At 40.6% G+C, this 19923-nt stretch overlaps 1 protein-coding gene across 1 annotated transcript; it reads left to right on the forward strand.

Moving 5' to 3' along the window:
* Positions 1–10392: 10392 nt before the first annotated feature.
* On the forward strand, positions 10393–15039 carry LOC311085549 (tripartite motif-containing protein 16-like; the record flags this gene model as incomplete). Its single annotated transcript, XM_084118042.1, has 6 exons — positions 10393–10965; positions 11383–11478; positions 11577–11810; positions 12286–12445; positions 13093–13140; positions 14450–15039. The coding sequence occupies 6 exons, from the start codon at positions 10393–10395 to the stop codon at positions 14971–14973; spliced, it is 1635 nt and encodes a 544-aa protein (XP_083974168.1). The 3' UTR covers positions 14974–15039.
* Positions 15040–19923: the final 4884 nt, after the last annotated feature.

Consider the following 19923-nt stretch of genomic DNA (forward strand, 5'->3'; position numbering starts at 1 on the left):
GAACTTGTGAGTTTGTAAGAATAAACTCAGCAGAATTAGATCACTAGCAGAGAAACCTTCCCTTGTTTAGATAAGGGCCTGTAAGCAGAAGACCTTGAAAGCATTATAAAGACTCATCTGCCCTCCCTCCCTGGTCGCACTTGTTTCACAGACTGTACTGGTGACTTCTGTGTGGCAACTGGGCCTTCTTGCAAGAATAAAATACTTTTTAATGATCATTTGAATTTCAGAGTGTCTCTTACGCAGGTGATGATTGTTTAATGAATTTTTGCCACAACAGAAGTCATCTCAAAAGTCCAATGCTGTGTCGGATTCATCTGAAATGCAAATCTCCACAGAGTGTCCAACTATTAGGACCATCCCTCCTCCTTCTCCTGAGAGAGCCAGTTCTCCTCCAGAGCTGGCCAGCGAGTCGCCACATGACTGTCAGGACGAGTCCCGTGTCCTGGTCCAAGTACAAGAAACTCCAGGGCCTGAAATTTCCAGAAGTCCTAGATTAGACGAAGATTGTGATGGACGCGACATTCCAGATGGTAGCATGTTCATTTCATTACGTTGTTTTATTTATTTACCTTGTTGTTCCTCAACAAGCTTTGTCCATAAACCTTCTTCATTTTACTTTACTGTAGGATCAAGTGAACATCCATCTCTCAACAAAACAAACAACCTGCAAAACCTCTACTGGGATTCTTGCAAAAGCTGCAAGAGAATGTGGCCGTCCCGAGTATGGTTCACAGAAATAATATCGCTTCTGGGGGGCCATTTCTCAGGCTGAGGGCTCAATATTCCACCCTCGTCCAGAGCTGTGGAAACTGTAGGTCTCCAGTACCTAGAAGCCGGTCTGTCGGCAAGAGAGGTCGAGACCATACTTAGCTTCAAAGCTCCATCCACAAGGAAATTGTATGGTCTGAGGGTTTTTCATGAACTGGTGTAGAAAGTGTGGATCCAGTTAACTGCTCGGTGGCTTCAGTGCTGGAGTTCTTCCAGAATCACTTCTCTGCTGGTCTTACCCTGTCCACACTTAAGGTGTACGTGGCTGCCATTGTGGCTTTCCAGTGAGTGTGGACCCTTTGGGAGACACCAGCTGGTCATACGGCTCCGTGGTGCATGGAGGATGAGGCCTGCGACTCAGACCAGAGTCCCCACATTGGATCTGGCAGTGGTTCTCGAATGGCTGGCTGGGGCCCCTTTCGAACCTCTTGAGTCGGCTGTGGCCAAGAACCTTACACTCAAGGTAGCTTTCTCTTAGCCATCATTCTCTTAAAAGAGTAGGAGATTTTCAGGCCCTCTCTATATCACCTGGCTATCAGGCTATCTTGCATCCCAGACCGGGCTATGTGCTAAAGGTGCCTTCTAATATGGCACGGTCTACGGTTCTGCAGGCTTTTCATCCTCCACCTCATGTGACAGCGGAAGATGAGGGACTTCATCTGCTCTGCCCTGTCAGAACAATTAATATCTACATTCAGAAGTCATCTCAGTGGAGGAAGTCAGATCAGTTGTTGGTATGTTTTGGGTCACCTAGGAAGGGGTTCCCCGCTTTTAAGCATACCATCAGCAATTGGATAGTTAGCTATTTCCCTGGCCTACTAGGTGCACAGTCTGACTTCACCTTTGGCTTTAAGGGCTCACTCAACTAGAAGCATGGCATCCTCTAGAGCAGCGGTTCTCAACCTCTCCTGCAGTGACCCCCTGACAGGCCATGTTTCTGTTTTAACCCTGAAATGGCACACCTGATTCAATTATTGAGTAGTTATTAGTCAATTAATCAATTAGTCAACTACTCATTAAGCCAGGGTTTCTCAAACTCGGTCCTGGAGGGCCACTGTCCTGCACAGTTTAGCTCCAACCCTGATCAAACACACCTGAGCAAGCTAATCAATGTCTTCAGGATCACTAGAAACTCATAGCTAGGTGTGTTTGATCAGGGTTGGAGCTTAACTGTGCAGGACAGTGGCCCTCCAGGACCGAGTTTGAGAAACCCTGCATTAAGCCTTTAATTAATTGAATCAGGTGTGCCATTTCAGGGTTAAAACAGAAATATGGCCTGTCAGGGGGTCCCTGCAGTAGAGGTTGAGAACCACTGCTCTAGATGCCTCCTTTCAGGGGCCCCAATCCAAGAGGTATGTGATGCAACTGGCTGGGCCACCCCGCACACATTCACAAGATTTTACAGTATGGACCTCCCTTCTACGCCGGGCGCATGAGTGGTCTCTTCCTAAGTTGTGGCATAGTGGGTATTCAATCCCCAAAGTGTCGTAGTCGACGCAGTGCGAGTTCCCTCGAAAAGGAATGTCTCGGGTTCCGACTGTAACTTGTTTCTTGAGAAGGGAACGAGACACTGCGTCCCTTTGCCACAACGCATCCCCTTGTCTTTGAGCAACTTGCTTCATCGCAAAAGCTAACTCTGTTGTGTGTCGGTGTCTCTTTGTAGGTCGAAGTCCATAGTAGTCGATTGTCGAGTTCACGCACGTGATCATAGGTAACTAAGCAACAGTGGAGAACTCGACAATCGACTACTGTGGACTTCGACCGAAAACAGGAAATAAATACAGGTATGAGCGCTGGCCGAATTAACTTCATTTTTATTCATATCTTTCACATCTACTGCAGTCAGATTCACCGTGTTCACTCTGAAGGAATCACTCACATTGGCTGTGCACTTGTAATGACACATCAAGGATGTTAAGAGGCTAAAAGCAGGTTTAAAACTTGCCCCATTTAAGTCAACAGGGTGCAAATTTTAAAAAGAGGATAACACGGTGTAGGCAACACCGATTTTTGTCGTTGTTCTCTGTACTGACAGCACTCCAAATTTACAAAAAAATGAGCGTTCTCCTTTAATGAATTCCAATCAGTCGTAAATGGGACGCACGTGCACGCTCATTCTCAATTACCATAAATCCAGCCCAATAAATCCGACTGACAACTATATATGGGCATCATATTATGACACCAAACGAAGGATTTCAACATGTCTTCTCAAAAGCGAATGAAAAAGAGAAATTCTCAGATGCAGAATTTTTAGTTTTATTATCAGAAGTTCATTCAAAACGCCACATTTTATTTTCAAGCGTACATAGTGGCGTATCAGGTCCTAAAAAAAGGAAGCTTGGCAGCATATTACAGATGCAGTTAATGCAGTTTCATCTGTTAATCGAACAGTCCCAGAAGTGAAAAGAAAATGGTTCGATATGAAGCTTGACTGCAACACTTGTGACTTGCGGACTTGTGTTCCGTTTGCAGATGCTATTACTGGCTCTCATAATAAAAGTAAAAAGAAAAACTGTATGTAATTACTATATATAATATTTTTTTCAAAATGCTGTGTAAATATGTACCCGATTAAGGTGAATTAAAATGCAGCCTTATTAATGAGCAAAACGTTCGGATGTTAAACACACTATTTACGCGTGGCTGGGAGCAGGTGTAGATTTGAGACCCCATGTGCGGACGCTGTTGTGCAGTAGCCTTGTCTGGCCAGAGGATGTCGCCATTGCTCCTTCTGTAAACCCCTTTTTAATACAGTTTCATGTAAACTGAGGGTTGTTCCATAAAACAAGATTAGAATACAAGCCAGGCTTATTTTGGTTAGTCAGACTTATTGTCGGTGGATTCTGTTTCATAAAGCAAACTTAAAATAGTTCAAACTCAGTTACCCTGGCAACTTATGCTGGGAAACTAGCCTGGTCCAGGGCAGCCTGCTGTCAGGCTAAGCCTCAGCTGTTACACAGATCCTCTAACACTGACCAATAGGAACACAATGATATTACCACTGACACTCTCTCATACCATTATTGGACTTTATTAACCATTATTAGTCCAAAAATAAATACACAGTATACAGAAAATCAACTTAAATAAGGCTACAATGATAAATTAGACAATATAGACCTCTCTCTCTCTCTCTCTCTCTCTCTATATATATATATATATGTACTGTATTTATTTATAGATATAGATAGATAAATACAATATATATACTACAGGTTTTCTTTTTTTACTGGCTGAATGTTTTGTGCCCAAGATTTAATTAGATTGTTTTAAAGATTTATGAATACATTTCTCTCGGGTTTTGTTTGGCAGCTGTAGTACATGTTTATGATTATTAGAAGAACATTAGAACACAATCTAAAAAAAAGCTTTTTAAAGCAGAAGTTAAAATCACAAAATTGAAAATAAATAATTACAAAAGCACAATATAAATTTTAACTGGTAAGATGAATCTGAGCTTAGTAATTGACAGTATATTAGCCTACATTTGATTTACCCCATTACAATAGTCCCTTTACAGTTATTGCTATCATAAAAATACACTTGTAGGTTTAAAATTCTAAATAAGGGATCTAATGTCCAACTAACAAATATTTTAGCATATATATATATGTCTTTCAATTCAAACACATTTAACACAATTATACAAATGGACAGTTCCTTTAAAGACATCATATTTTCCCCCAATAAATATTCCTTATTTTTCCTTCTACTTTTTTTCTTTTGTGATAATACCCACCAACACATACATATGATTTAAGGGGAAAAAGACAAAAAACAATAAATAAATATTAATCAAAATCTAACATTCACATATTTATATCAAACTCTTATAATGACACATAATTCCTAATAGTTATTCAAGTAATATTATTTAAATATCAAATATTCTATATTAAATAGGCTAAGTAAATAAATAAAATAACTAGAAATAAAAGGGAGGGTTATATAAAAATGTAGTTAATGTAGGCTAATATATATTCCTTTATTTTATGGAATATTCTTTGATTTTAGAGTTGCACATATCTTTTCAAAATGTATACATTTGCTCTTAATTTCATGTTATCCTCTCCATAATGTACTTTAGAAACTAAATCTACTCATTTAAAACTGGGGATTCTTGCTTTCTCCAAAAAGTATTGCATTAAAAGCTGTAATTCTCAGCATTCTAAATAAGTATACATCATCTTTATTAAGTAGCATAGGTCCTATACCCAAAACTATATTTTGTATCTTTATATATTTAGTTTCTTAAAATAAACTTCCCTGAATTAGGCTACTTCTGTTCACTGAAGTACTTCTGTTCGCTAGGAATTCACTGCAACGTATCCAACATCCTAAGTGTCATTTCTAGTGTTATAAAATATCGCGTATTAATTTTCCAAGCAAAATGTATATTTTAGTCCGAATTATTGCGCTCCTATTTGGCGCGCATGCGCGCAGCAGCGCTCGTTCAATATGAAGATTAGCAGCAAAATGGATACATTTGCATGACTTTCTAACATTTACAGATGGAGAATATAACTGTAAAATGTAAGTTATGCACTGAGGGGGAAAAAAACAGCATAAAATATACGCTGTTTGATGGTGGATCGATTTGATCCACAATCGACCTCTAGGGCTGCTTCAGAAACGCGTGCACACGCAATTATTTAGACTTGATAAACCTGGATCAAATTAGTGAGATTGCGTGAACTTCAATGACCTTTTATGGAACCACTTTAGCCCCAACTTATTTGTTAGGCTCATTCAAGTCCGGTTTTGGAGTTTAATCCCTGCTTTTCTAAGCGTCTTTTATGGAACAACCCTCTGGTCAGTGAGATAGGTGAAGCTCCTTATATTTTTCCAAAGAGTAATATCCTCGTTTATGTAATTGTAGATTATGTTTAAAGGGGCATAGCAATGTTTATTGAGATATTTATGTTTGATGATCCTGATTTATATCCAATGACCTATGTTTCCAAACTTCCTACGGTGGTTTCGTCTCGATCGGTCTAACGGTTTGGAAGATATGATAGGATTCGATCGATAATTTTTTCCTGCCAGTCCTCCGCTTCAGGGTATCGAAAACGAGACGAAAATAGCAGGGCTGTCCCCCCCGTGGAGGTACGAGCGAGAATCGCTCCTCCGCGGAGCCCTCAGGAAATCGATGTTTGTATCCAGCGTCAAGTGCGCTTCGGGACACATCGGTTTTCAGCGAATACACGCTGCAGTGTCAGCCCCAAAGGTTTGCGGCCAGGCAGTGTTCGCGTCCGCACATCGGAAACTGTTTTCGATTATTCCCTGCCGGTCCTCTGCTTCAGGGTGTCGAGAACAAAACCGAAAGAGGAAATCGATGTCTGTATCCCACCATTAAGTGCACTTCGAGACACATCGGTTTCCAGCGAACGCATACTGCTCTGTCTGCTCCACAGGCTTGCGGCCAGATGGCGCTCGTGTCTGTACATTGAGAATCGTTTCGACCAAACCCTGCCGGAGAGCCGCTTCAGGTCTCATCAGTCTCGAGAGGCTGGTTCCCTTAGTAGAATATTTCAAAGCATGGCAAGACCTGCCAAATATTTCTCCTTGGGTCCTGCGCACAATAGAGAAGGGTCACAGGCTGCAGCTCGATTCCGCCCACTGAAATTCAACGGGTTGGTGTGGACTGCAGTTGACCCAGTGCAGGGTCGGGTATTGGAACAGGAAGTAAACTCCCTGCTGGTAAAGGAGGCCATAGGGTTCTACAGCCGCTACTTCATAGTTCCCAAGAAGGAGGGAGGGTTACGCCAATTTTAGATCTAAGGCATTTGAATCGGTCTCTGAGGAGATTCAGGTTTAAGATGCTCACTATTGCCATCATCGTGAGTCAGATCAAATCTGAGAATTGGTTTGTCACGATAGATCTAAGGAGTTTGCTCCAGCAAACATTAAGGCTATCTTGCATCCCAGGCCGGGCTATGTGCCTAAAGTGCCATCTAATGTGGCACGGCCTATGGTTCTGCAGGCTTTTCATCCTCCATCTCACGTGACGGCGGATGAAGAAAGACTTAATTTGCTCTGCCCTGTCAGAGCTCTCAAGATTTATGTCCAGAGGTTTTCTTCATGGTGGAAGTCAGACCAGTTGCTGGTGTGCTTCGGGCCGCCCAAGAAGGGGCTTCCCGCATCCAAACAGACCATCAGTAACTGGGTCGTTCAGGCTATCTCTATGGCCTATCAGGTGCGCAGTTTGCCTTCACTTTTGGCCGCGAGGGCTCATTCAACCATCCGCTGTCCTCTAGAGCCCTCCTTTCAGGGGCCCCAAACCCATAAGTGTGCGATGCAGCAGGATGGGCCACCCCTCATATTTTCATCAGATTCTATAGCCTGGACATTCCTTCTACGCCAGGCACTCTAGTGCTCTCGTCCTAAGTGTGCCTGTGCGCAGCTTCACACTGGGAAAGGCAGGGCTCATTGTGGCATAGTGGGTACTCGTTCCCCAAAGTGTCATAGTCGACGCAATTCAAGTTCCCTCGAAAGGGAACGTCTCGGGTTATGACTGTAACCCTTGTTCCCTGAGAATGGAACGAGACACTACGTCCCTCCGCCACGCCTTTCCCTGCCTGGGAGCGACTTGTTTCATCGCAGAAGCTAACTCTGTTGTGTGCCGGCGTCCCTTTATAGCTTCCGTGTATGCTGTCACATGTTACGTCATGATGCAGCACCAATCAGGATTGGATTAGTTTCATTCATACTTCAGATGCGTAACGCTAAGGGCGTTCCCCAAAATATCGTAGTCGACGCATTGCCTCGTTCCCTTCTCAGGGAACAAGGGTTACAGTCGGAACCCGAGAAGTTTTCTTTATAAATCAATATTTTCAAACAATGTACGTTTATAAGTCAGTATGTAAAACTATGTGAAAAAAAGTATTCAATTGTAAGTATTTAATGAGGCTGCTCAATCAAAAGATTAAACAAAACTACAAGCCAAGTTTACTTAGAATAACTTTAAGTAAATCTCGATCAAGAGATTGAGTACAACTATAGGCCAAATAGACTTAGACTTTTCTCTCAATATAAGTCAAATATACTTAAATGCAATTTTAAGTATATTCCTGAGAATTACATATAAAGTAGACTGAAGGTATACTTTCTTATTTTTAGTTTAAAAGAAGTATACTAAATAGCACACTTGAATAAACTTATTTTTCATAAGGGACAGCAGTACATCCATATTTTGAACACAAGTTTGAGCTGAAGATGTTAAGTAATGTCACTGAGGATAATACATCAATCCTTCAATAGAGCAGTTCATATGGAATGGGAAGTCTCCCCACATAAAGTATTCAACACTGCAGCATTGCAAGGATGCTGGTGGACTTTACTACCGGACTTTAGGCTTTATCATTGGGCTTTACATTATGACCTCATACAATATGGTTGAGTCCTGGGCTCTGTTGTATCTTGGCAACCGATTGAATTTAATCTGGCTTTACCTTATAGACTCCAGGATTTGATTTATTGCAACACTCATTTGAAGAGTGCAAAAAAACTGGAATAGCATATCTTCTTTCTACCTGTCGGGCGGCTTCAAAGTTTCCCATGATGACCATAAATGGCATTCTCATTCTCCATTATTTCGTAATCATAGTCTTCTTTCAGATAATAAACCTTTTATTTTCTCAGACTGGAGTGATAGAGGGATTAATGTTTAAGCCGATGCTTTTGGTGACAAAGGTTTACGATTGTTTAATGATGTACGTGCAGAATATAATTTACCAGGCACTTAATTTTTCTTTTATCTGCGCTTGAGATCTGCCATGTGTGCAAATGGGGTTCCTTGGGGCTCTTACTTTGCATAAGTTGCTTACTTCATATGGAAGTACAAGGGGTATGGTTTCTTCATTTTACCTGTTGTTTTTGGAAGCTTCTTATAAAAAGTTACCAATTGTGGACATTTGGTACAGAGTTATTTATGGGACTGGCTCAGAAGACAGTAATGACGTATGTTGGGACTCAATATGGGCCAACCTCAAACATGTCTCTAAAAACCCTAATCATTTCAAGATGATTCATAGGAGGTATCTCACTCCCAAGAAGTGTCATTTAAGGAAGCTTTTGCTCAATTGGGTGCATAGGCACATATATGCACATGTTTTGGGATTGCCTAGAAGTCAACAAGTTTTGAAGACAGGTTTCCACAACACTAAAGGACATTTTGGAATTTAAGGAATCAGGCTGTCCGAGACTTTTGCTTCTAAGGGATGATTCCTCTTACTCTCTCTAAGTCAGAAAAAGTAGTTTTTCTGTGGACTTACAGATGCCAAGAAAAAGCTTGCCTTGTGCTGGAAACCTAATCACTCTCTAGTGTGGACTCACTGGATGCATTCTTTCTCGGACATTGCGAACATGGAGCTCTCAGTGGCAAGGTTATATGAAGCCTCTCAGAGGACTATCATGAGGACTATCTAGCATGGCTAGATGCAATTTCAAAAATTAAGGAGCGGTTGTAAGATCTATGTCTCATGTTCCTACTTTTTCCTATCTTTATTTATTGTATTTGGATTTTGATTTGCACTTTTCTTAGACTATTTATGTATGTTCTGAATGTACTTTTGGGAGATGGGGTGGGGGGGGTATAGTCGCCTTGGGAATGTGGGAGGGTAATTTAGAAAAAAGTGTTGAGAGTGATGTTTTTTTTTTACTTTCTATCTCTGTACATTAACATTCTTTAACTCAACACAAATTTGATCGCAAAAACATCCTTCAATAGAGCAGATTCTGTATAATGGAGGGCTCAGAATCCAGAGTGAAACATCTCGTAAATGGAATTGAGATTTAGAAAAGATTGTGGTTAAAGTGAAACTACTTTTTGAGATGAAGGGTAGGTTAGAAATTGGCCTGTACTTTTTAAGTGGAGCCGAATCAAGATTTGGTTTCTTGAGAGATGGAACCACCAAAGCATGATCAGTGTTTATGCCCCGTCAATGTCAAAACTCATTTGTAAATATGACTTTTGTTAGTCATCCATGTGCTCTGAACTCATATTTACAATATTTTTAACTTCACTTGAATAGCAAATAAAAACAGCTAGGGACGTTTAACTCCACTTTTAGACGTGGGAACTTCCCTAAGCACTTCCCCTCAGGAGAATCCCTACCACCATTTTGAAATGTGTTCAACTTCGTCAAGTGGATGAGGGAAGTTTTTTTTCGACAGACCCTCAACCCCTTGATTTTGACAGAGGCAACAAGTCCACTCATACTGTACACTTCAGGCAGATCCACAGACCACAATGCAACACAATTGTGACAACTTGCAGTGCTCAAACTTGATTTACCCAGAAGTGATCACGGGCTTAATGTGTAACATTTAAACCCATCTAGGGTTCTGCCAGTAGTGGGCACTCCTGCAATGTAAGCAATGATGTATCATTTTAAACAAGACAGAGGAAAGTTAGTAAGGGAGGGGCATAAAAAAGTGGACCTTAAACACAGCCCTGGAAAGTGCCTCTCCTTGACCAGTAATAAGGAAGCTGCTTTACAGACACACCTGTTTTACACACGTCACTCAAACATAGAAGCAGACTCAGTTCAGGGAAACAGAAACTAAAGTATTGTTGAGCTGTTGTGTGTTTGTGTCTCTCTGCATTCATGCAGTAAAATGGCAGAGGCCAGATTTTCTCAGGATGAGTTCATGTGTCCAGTGTGTCTGGATCTTCTGAAGGAACCAGTGACTATCCACTGTGGACACAGTTACTGTAAGATCTGTATTACAGGCTGCTGGGATCAGGAGGATGAGAAGAGAGTCTACAGCTGCCCTCAGTGCAGACAGACCTTCAGTCCAAGACCTGCTTTAGGTAAAAACACCATTCTGGCTGAACTGGTGGAGAAACTGAAGAAGACTAAACTTCCTGCTGACTGTTACGCTGGAGCCGGAGATGTGGAGTGTGACGTCTGTACTGGAAGAAAATACAAAGCCGTCAAGTCCTGTCTGGTGTGTCAGGAATCTTACTGTCAAACTCATTTTGACCCTCATGAGGAATATCACTCACGTAAGCCACACAAAGTGATTGATGCCACTGGACGACTGCAGGACATGATCTGCCGTAAACATGATAAAGAGCTAGAAATGTACTGTATCACTGATCAACAGTGCATTTGTGTGCTGTGCAAGGATTATGAACATAAAAAACACAAAACTGTATCAGCAGCAGCACAGAGGACTGAGAAACAGGTATGAACTTAAAGTGATTGTTCAAGCAAAAATTAAATTCTGTCTTCATTTACTCACCGTCATACCGATCTAAAACTGTTTGACTTTCTTTTGTGGAATGTAAAATATGACATTAAAATGTAAAATAACGTCTCATCTATTTTAATCACACATTCACAGTTTTAACCTCAAAGAGAGAAAAAGTAATCTAAACAAAGTCAGCTTAATTGTACTGAAAGTGCACTTGTAGTGTTCTTCAAATCTCAAATCTTTAAAAATGGGACTTGCAGATAATATAATGTTAATCACATAAAAGGCCACTAACAAGTAAAAGTAAATGAAATAATGCTGACACTTTGGCTTCATATTCGTTCATAATCTTTAGTCTTATGTGACATTTATTTATTATGTGACACCTGTTATTGTTTTGACCTTTAGACTCAGCTGAAGCAGACTCAGATAAAGCTCCGTCAGAGAATCCAGCAGAGAGAGAAAGATCTTCAGCAGCTGAGAGAGGCTGTGGCGTCTCATAAGGTGAGTCTGGAGAAGAAGAGAAGTTTGTGAAGCCTCAGTTAGGACTCTCCTCCTACAATCCCACTGAACTCACTGTGTGATTGTGATGTGTGTAACAGCGCTCTGCACAGACAGCAGTGGAGGACAGTGAGAGGATCTTTACTGAGCACATCCGCTCCATTGAGAGAAGCCGCTCTGAGGCGACGCAGTGGATCAGAGATCAGGAAAAGTCTGGAGTGAGTCGAGCTGAAGGACGACTAAAACGACTGAAGCAGGAGATCAATGATCTGAGGAGGAGAGACGCTGAGCTGGAACAGCTTTCACACACACAGCATCACATCCATTTCCTCCAGGTAACAGAGATCTAGAAGAACAGGATAATAGTGGACTAACTTTAACCATATTTCAAAGATGGTAGAATTTAAAGATGTAATTAAATCCTACTTAAGTGACTGAAAAACACTCTGAAAGTTCAGCTACTTGCATTTAATGTAAATTTTAATTATAATACATTCATATAATTGCAAATAACATTCAATTAAGTGTACAAAAACATGAGTATACTTTATAAACTTGAGTATAACTTTATGTATATTATTTCCATAATAAGTATATTTTAAAAGTGTGCTAAAGTGGCAAACACTAGAATTTGTATCATTAATGCCACATAATGAATATTATAAGAAAGTCTCTGATTGTGTGAAAGTGCTGGATTGAGCTGAATTACTGAAGATAAATCAAGTCAACAAGAGCTGCACAGATCTGATAGTAGTGCAGGTTAATGAGTGAAGTGTGGAGCTGATGAGTTTTGATTTCTGTTTTCTGTAGAGTTTCCAGTCTCTCTCAGCACCTCCTGAATCTACAGATGTAAATGACGTTCCCTTCAGTTCTCTCTCCTCTTTTGATGGCGTGAGAGAATCAGTCCGTCAGCTGAAAGTCAAACTGGAGGATTTCTGCAAAGAGGAGCTCAAGAAGATCTCTGACAGAGGTAAAGTCCTGGGCCTCGTTTATAAACACGTGCGTAGAATGATCCTGAATGTGAATGTTCAACAATTTAAGGAATGTTACTATAATTTATAAAACATCCATATGGACAGTCATTTTTCGTAATGTTCGTAAATGCATCACAGTTCAGCTAAAATTCAAGTCCATAGTGAACAAGTGCATCAACTTCACCTACAGAGCAGCCACAAAAATCCCTGGATGGTTCAGAGGTTTGGCACTCATCATCATGGACAAGCATATTTATATATATTGATGTAGGATGAAATTCATGGAATTTATGATAAAATGCAACATATGTGTTTTATAAATGAGGCCCCTGGAGATACATTTGCTCTCAGAAATGTGTGAAGTGTTCCTATCTTCTCATGAATATATAAGGAGACAGTGGATTGTCTTTTACTAGACTTTATTTATTAACATGACGCAGCCGCATACATGTGTCTCAGCTCAATGTTATCTTCCTGTTGTCACGTCACGCATACGTCAGCACTGACGTATGCCCAATCACAGAACATGACAGGTTCACGTGACAAAATGAGTCCAACATCGTCTAATATCATGAAGAACATCACATTAGAAATCTGTAGAGATGGATGAATTTTATCTTTTCATGTCTGTTTATTTCCACAGTCACATTCACCAACATTAATCCCAGAACCAGGAATGACTTCCTACAATGTAAGTGACTAAGAAAACGAGCAGACAAACTCACTGAGTGTGTTCATGTTCTTCCTGCTGAAGGTGAAATAAATCATGATTTATGAGTTTAATAATTGATAATTTAAACGATTATCAGCTGTACTGAGACACTGCTGACACACTGAATATTAAAGGGGACATATCATGCTAAATCCACTTTTTTAGCCCTTAAATGCATTTTGTTGTATATTTGGAGTGTTTAGAAGTACAGAAAAGTTTAAATTATTCTCTTCAGGTGCTTCGTTGATATCTTTATATTCTGTTTTGGTCATATTTTTCAACCTGTTCCGATTTTTCTGTTCTCTATGACGTTTTTTGAACTATTACGTCACAGTATTTGCAGCGGAACTGCCAAATAAGGACATCGACTTCCGGCCCAACACTTCGAGCAATCCGCCATTTTTATTTCTCGCTGCAATTTTGTAGTCCAAGCTAAAGGATGCAGAAGTTACGAGAGGGTAAGTTAAAATGTTCGGTTGTTGGATGTAGTAACCCACACGCTTCATTACACCGTCTAATGTAGATGAACTGCTGCGCTTGTGACAGGGCGCACGTTTAACTGAAAGAACGAGCAGAGAGAGAGACCCGGTCGCGCGCGCGCTCACTCTCTCTCTTCGGAGCCAGGCGAAAGTGTAAACAAGACTTCACCGTCTCCAAACTAGACGTTGCCTTGCTCTCTCTCCCTCGCACATATTAATCAAAATAAATCGACATGGTGGTAAAAGGTCGGAAGACCAAAGTTTCATGTGTAAATACAGTAACACACCATTGCGATACATCCATATGAAGACGTTGTTCTACAGGTTCGTCGTCTTCATTTTCATCTCGCTCCTGCTCCGACTCTGGCTCGAACATGTAAGGCTGGCTGGACAAGTCTTCCATTGTTGACATTTTGTTAATAACGTGTGAATAAAATGTTTCTGTGCCGCTAGATAATCGTATCTCTGCTATCAAACTACAAAAATGGCCGAACGGGGTGGAGTTGAACCGAGTGTGGGCGGGGTATGAAGTGTCTCAATTGTATTTAAAGAGACCGCACCAAAACCAGTTGCTCTCAGACACACATCAGAAAAGGGGTAGAAAAGGGGCCTGTGAAGCTATAATAATGAGGAATTCAGACCCAAGCATTGCAGTTCCGCTTTATATAGACTACAAATGTATGATTTATATGTAAAAATGAACGATTTAAAACCATGATATGTCTCCTTTAAGTTATGAAGAGTTCAGATACATTAAAAGATCAGACAGATTTATAATTCCTGATTCTGATGTGTTTTCTCTCCATCAGATTCCCATCAGCTCACTCTGGATCTGAAAACAGTGAATAAACGCCTCAGTCTGTCTGAGAGGAACAGAGTGATTACTTACATTGGCACAGTCCAGCCGTATCCTGATCATCCAGACAGATTTGATGGATATCTGCAGGTGTTGTGTAGAGAGAGTGTGTGTGGACGCTGTTACTGGGAGATTGAGTGGAGTGGGAATAATGGTGTGTGTATATCAGTGTCATATAAGAGCATCAGCAGGAAGGGATGGGGTAATGAGTGTGTGTTTGGAGGGAATGGTCAGTCCTGGAGTTTGTACTGCTCTCCCTCCAGTTACTCATTCAGACATAATAAGATGGAGACTAAACTCCCTGTAAAATCCATCAGCCGTAGAATAGGAGTGTGTGTGGATCACAGTGCAGGAACTCTGTCCTTCTACAGCGTCTCTGACACAATGAGCCTCATCCACACAGTCCAGACCACATTCACTCAGCCACTCTATCCTGGGTTTTATGTTTGGTTTGGATCATCAGTGAAACTGTGTTGATGCATCAGAATAGACCGTAGAGAGATTTTACCCATAATACTTTGAGCTGCTTGATAAATCAGCAACAGTGAGATGTTGTAGAGTCTTTTATTTTCTCTTTATCACATTATTATTATTATTACAGTTGAACTTCTGTCATTGAAATAATATCAGACAAATGAGTGTAATAAATCCTCATATAGAAAATATGATCAGTGTGTGTGTGTCTGTGTGTGTTTGTCCCTTTCATGTTTCACATTAGTTTTTTTTATTATAATTTTTATTTTTTTATTTTTTTTTATTTAAAGGTGTTTGTATGAATTTTATATTTACAGATGAATGTACTGAGTAAATGCTATACAGTGCATCCGGAAAGTATTCACAGCACTTCACTTTTTACACATTTTGTTGTTATGTCTTTGTGATTTAGTTAAATAAAACTTTTGTGCATATTTCACACGTTTCTGGTCCCTGCTTGTAAATCAATGTCCCTTTAACAAAGTTACATGCTAAGAGTTATTTTGCTGTGACCAGGAAAAATATCTTTTGTGAGAGTTGATAGACGATCAATACTGAGCGATCGCTGGGTGAAAAGATTAATTGATTGTAATATTCAGCTTCATCAAGTTAATTCTTAAATGATCCAAATATTTATAATTATAAAGAGTTATGATTAATTATTAATATTTCCCTTTTGAGATAATTTGCTACAGAATGCAGTCTTTGAATTGGGACAAAGCAGATAATACCCATAATGCACTGTGAGTGTCACACGCCGAATAATTCCTGCGTCTGACCAGAAGATGGCGTCCACAGCTGAATCATCCATCCATCCATTTTCCAAACCGCTGGTCCAATGTGGCTATCATACAGGTATAAATTCATTTTTAATTGATTATTAAATTGTTAAATTAAGGTTTATACACCCTGGTGAAAAAACATATGCTAAGTATACTTCAAGTGTGTTAATGATTAATTAACTTGATGTGTGCTATTTTGAAACAACTAAATTTGTACAAAGTATATTTTAGTTGTAATTAAATTGTAGTAAAGCATAATTTTAAGTGTATTAAGTAAACTTTTGTGTGCTAAACTGGAACACCTTCAAGTATACTTTAAGTAGGCCTATATGCCTGTGTAGGGACTAATTACATGCTTGATTAGATATGATTGATCGCGGCATCCTGTGGAGGGTGCTCTGGGAGTATGGGGTTCGGGACCCTTTGCTAAGGGCTATCCGATCCCTGTACGACCAGAGCAGGAGCTTGGTTCGCATTGCCGGCAGTAAGTCAGACTTGTTCCCGGTGCATGTTGGACTCCGGCAGGGCTGCCCTTTGTCGCCGGTTCTGTTCATAATTTTTATAGACAGAATTTCTAGGCGCAGCCAGGGGCCGGAGGGGGTCAGGTTTGGGGACCACACGATTTCATCTCTGCTCTTTGCGGATGATGTTGTCGTGCTGGCCCCATCAGACCAAGACCTTCAGCATGCACTGGGACGGTTTGCAGCCGAGTGTGAAGCGGCTGGGATGAGAATCAGCACCTCCAAATCCGAGGCCATGGTTCTCAGTCGGAAAAGGGTGGTTTGCCCGCTTCAGGTTGGTGGAGAGTTCCTGCCTCAAGTGGAGGAGTTCAAGTATCTTGAGGTCTTGTTCACGAGTGAGGGAAGGATGGAACGAGAGATTGACAGGCGGATCGGTGCAGCTTCTGCAGTAATGCGGTCGATGTACCGGTCTGTCGTGGTGAAGAAGGAGCTGAGCCGCAAGGCGAAGCTCTCGATTTACCGGTCAATCTACGTTCCTACTCTCACCTATGGTCATGAGCTGTGGGTCATGACCGAAAGGACAAGATCCCGGATACAGGCGGCCGAAATGAGCTTTCTCCGCAGGGTGGCTGGGCGATCCCTTAGAGATAGGGTGAGAAGCTCGGTCACTCGGGAGGAGCTCAGAGTAGAGCCGCTGCTTCTCCACATCGAGAGGGGTCAGCTGAGGTGGCTCGGGCATCTGTTCCGGATGCCTCCTGGACGCCTTCCTGGGAAGGTGTTCCGGGCATGTCCCACCGGGAGGAGACCCCGGGGAAGACCTAGGACACGCTGGAGGGACTATGTCTCCCGGCTGGCCTGGGAACGCCTCGGTGTCCCCCCGGAAGAGCTGGAGGAAGTGTCTAGGGAGAGGGAAGTCTGGGCATCCCTGCTTAGACTGCTGCCCCCGCGACCCGGCCCCGGATAAGCGGATGAAGATGGATGGATGGATGGATGGATTAGATATAAAGCGTGCTTTAAATTATTTGTGTTACAAGTACATTACTCATTCATTGCAGTGTCTTCAATACTTACAAGAAATATACCACAAGTGTATTATATTGAGTAAAAAGTATATGCTCAGTAATACCTGTGGCTTATTCCAAATACTACAAATTCCACACTTTGTCTTCAATAACAAATGCACATTGTATACTATAATGTATTTTGAAGGTATTATTTCAATGTATTACAATGATAATTTTCAGCACAGTTAAAATATACCTAAAATATATTTCTAATAAAGTGCAAATAAATACACTTTTAAAAAATAAACAGAATTTTCACTTCAAATATATTTTTCTAAAATATATTTTTAGAAAATATACTAAATACAATTATTTTAAAGTGTGTTGAAAGTTGTATTGTGAAAATAGGTAAAAGCATGATGCTAATATACTTTTAATAATATTATTTAAAGATAGTAAAACGTTTGTTAGTATATTGGCAGAGTACTATTGAAAAAGGGAATATATTTCAAATACAATAAAATATACTTTTTCCCACTAGGGCATAGTTTCCATGACAGAGTTCTAGATAAATCTCTTCTTTACTATTGGAGCTGCCAGTTTGTTAAGCTTCAAATTATTTTTAAACAGCAAGCACAAACTATGCAAACACCTGCGCACTCAGTGTCTGAATTCACTCACTCGCATCCTTAAAACCTAAATAAATGTATGTATATAGTTTATCATTGACATTGACACAATGTTAAGTGTCATAAGTTGGTCAAGGTTCTTCATTAATCCTGGAAGATCTCCTCTCGTCTGCGTGGCTGTTGATTATTCTGGAGACTGTTCCTCTGTTCTTCTCATAACCCTAAACGACCCCTGCAATCACACCATTAGATCATTAGAACACATATAGAAAGTATCTTTTCCCTCAAATGTTAGGAGGATATAGTACATCCCATCAACTTCCTTATTTTATACCAGAGTGGGGTTCGAAAGTGAGGTATTGGAAAAAATACACTGATAGCTGATGATACTCAGTTTTATTTGTCTTTATTACACAGCTTTCTTAAAATGATTGGTCAGTCACGACATTCAGAAGTCAGTTATGTCACGGATAATCCACGGCTAGCTGTGCATGTTGGAGAATTTCATCTGTCTCACACATGAGTCCAAATGCATGATACAAACATCGAAGGAACTAGGCCTAGGATAAGGGAGGCCTACAACTATGGGAGAAAGAGAAAACAAGCATGATGGGAAACACAGGACATGTCAAAAGTGCATGTGAGGATAGGAGTCATGTGAGGACAAGACAGAAAAACTGGGTGAAAGGTAGAATAAGACTAGAGATGGAAAAGTACCCAAAGAACCATATGCAAAGTCATTATCAGAAAAGTTTTTTTACCAGTATGGCCACCAATAGAAATTGGACATTAATGCAGGTGTTTCTAATCGTGGTGAAGTGATAAGGAGGAGCAAAGAGAAAAAGATAACTATATGAATGCTAATTGGATACCAAAGTGGACAATAAATTACGTAAAATGAGGTATAAGACCCAAATGCAGACCATTGTAAGATCAGATGACTAGCTACCATCTCCTTTATTGAACTGCTCAATAAAGTTATTTCTCCTGAGACCTGAACCAGACTTTGAAGACTTGAACCAAAGATCAAGAATTGGCCACAACATAATCAGGAGAAATAACTTTATGGTAGCTAGTCATCTGATCTTACAATGTAGGGCATTCTCTCAGTGTTAGAGGAAGACTATTCCACAGGTTCCCATCTCAGACAGACAGGACCGTCTGACCGAAGGTGGTGCGCCTGTGGGGTCAGGGTTAGTTTATTTCAGAGTGTTCAGGGTTAGTTTACTTCAGAGTGTTCAGGGTTAGTTTACTTCAGAGTGTTCTGGGTTAGTTTACTTCAGAGTGTTCAGGGTTAGTTTACTTCAGAGTGTTCAGGGTTAGTTTATTTCAGAGTGTTCAGGGTTAGTTTACTTCAGAGTGTTCAGGGTTAGTTTACTTCAGAGTGTTCTGGGTTAGTTTACTTCAGAGTGTTCTGGGTTAGTTTACTTCAGAGTGTTCAGGGTTAGTTTATTTCAGAGTGTTCAGGGTTAGTTTACTTCAGAGTGTTCAGGGTTAGTTTACTTCAGAGTGTTCTGGGTTAGTTTACTTCAGAGTGTTCAGGGTTAGTTTACTTCAGAGTGTTCTGGGTTAGTTTACTTCAGAGTGTTCAGGGTTAGTTTACTTCAGAGTGTTCAGGGTTAGTTTACTTCAGAGTGTTCTGGGTTAGTTTACTTCAGAGTGTTCTGGGTTAGTTTACTTCAGAGTGTTCAGGGTTAGTTTACTTCAGAGTGTTCAGGGTTAGTTTACTTCAGAGTGTTCAGGGTTAGTTTACTTCAGAGTGTTCAGGGTTAGTTTACTTCAGAGTGTTCTGGGTTAGTTTACTTCAGAGTGTTCTGGGTTAGTTTACTTCAGAGTGTTCTGGGTTAGTTTACTTCAGAGTGTTCAGGGTTAGTTTACTTCAGAGTGTTCTGGGTTAGTTTACTTCAGAGTGTTCAGGGTTAGTTTACTTCAGAGTGTTCAGGGTTAGTTTACTTCAGAGTGTTCTGGGTTAGTTTACTTCAGAGTGTTCAGGGTTAGTTTACTTCAGAGTGTTCAGGGTTAGTTTACTTCAGAGTGTTCAGGGTTAGTTTACTTCAGAGGTATTCAGGGTTAGTTA

This window comes from Abramis brama (genome assembly GCF_963993115.1).
Source record: "Abramis brama genome assembly, chromosome: 6".
Taxonomy (NCBI): Eukaryota; Metazoa; Chordata; class Actinopteri; order Cypriniformes; family Leuciscidae; genus Abramis; species Abramis brama.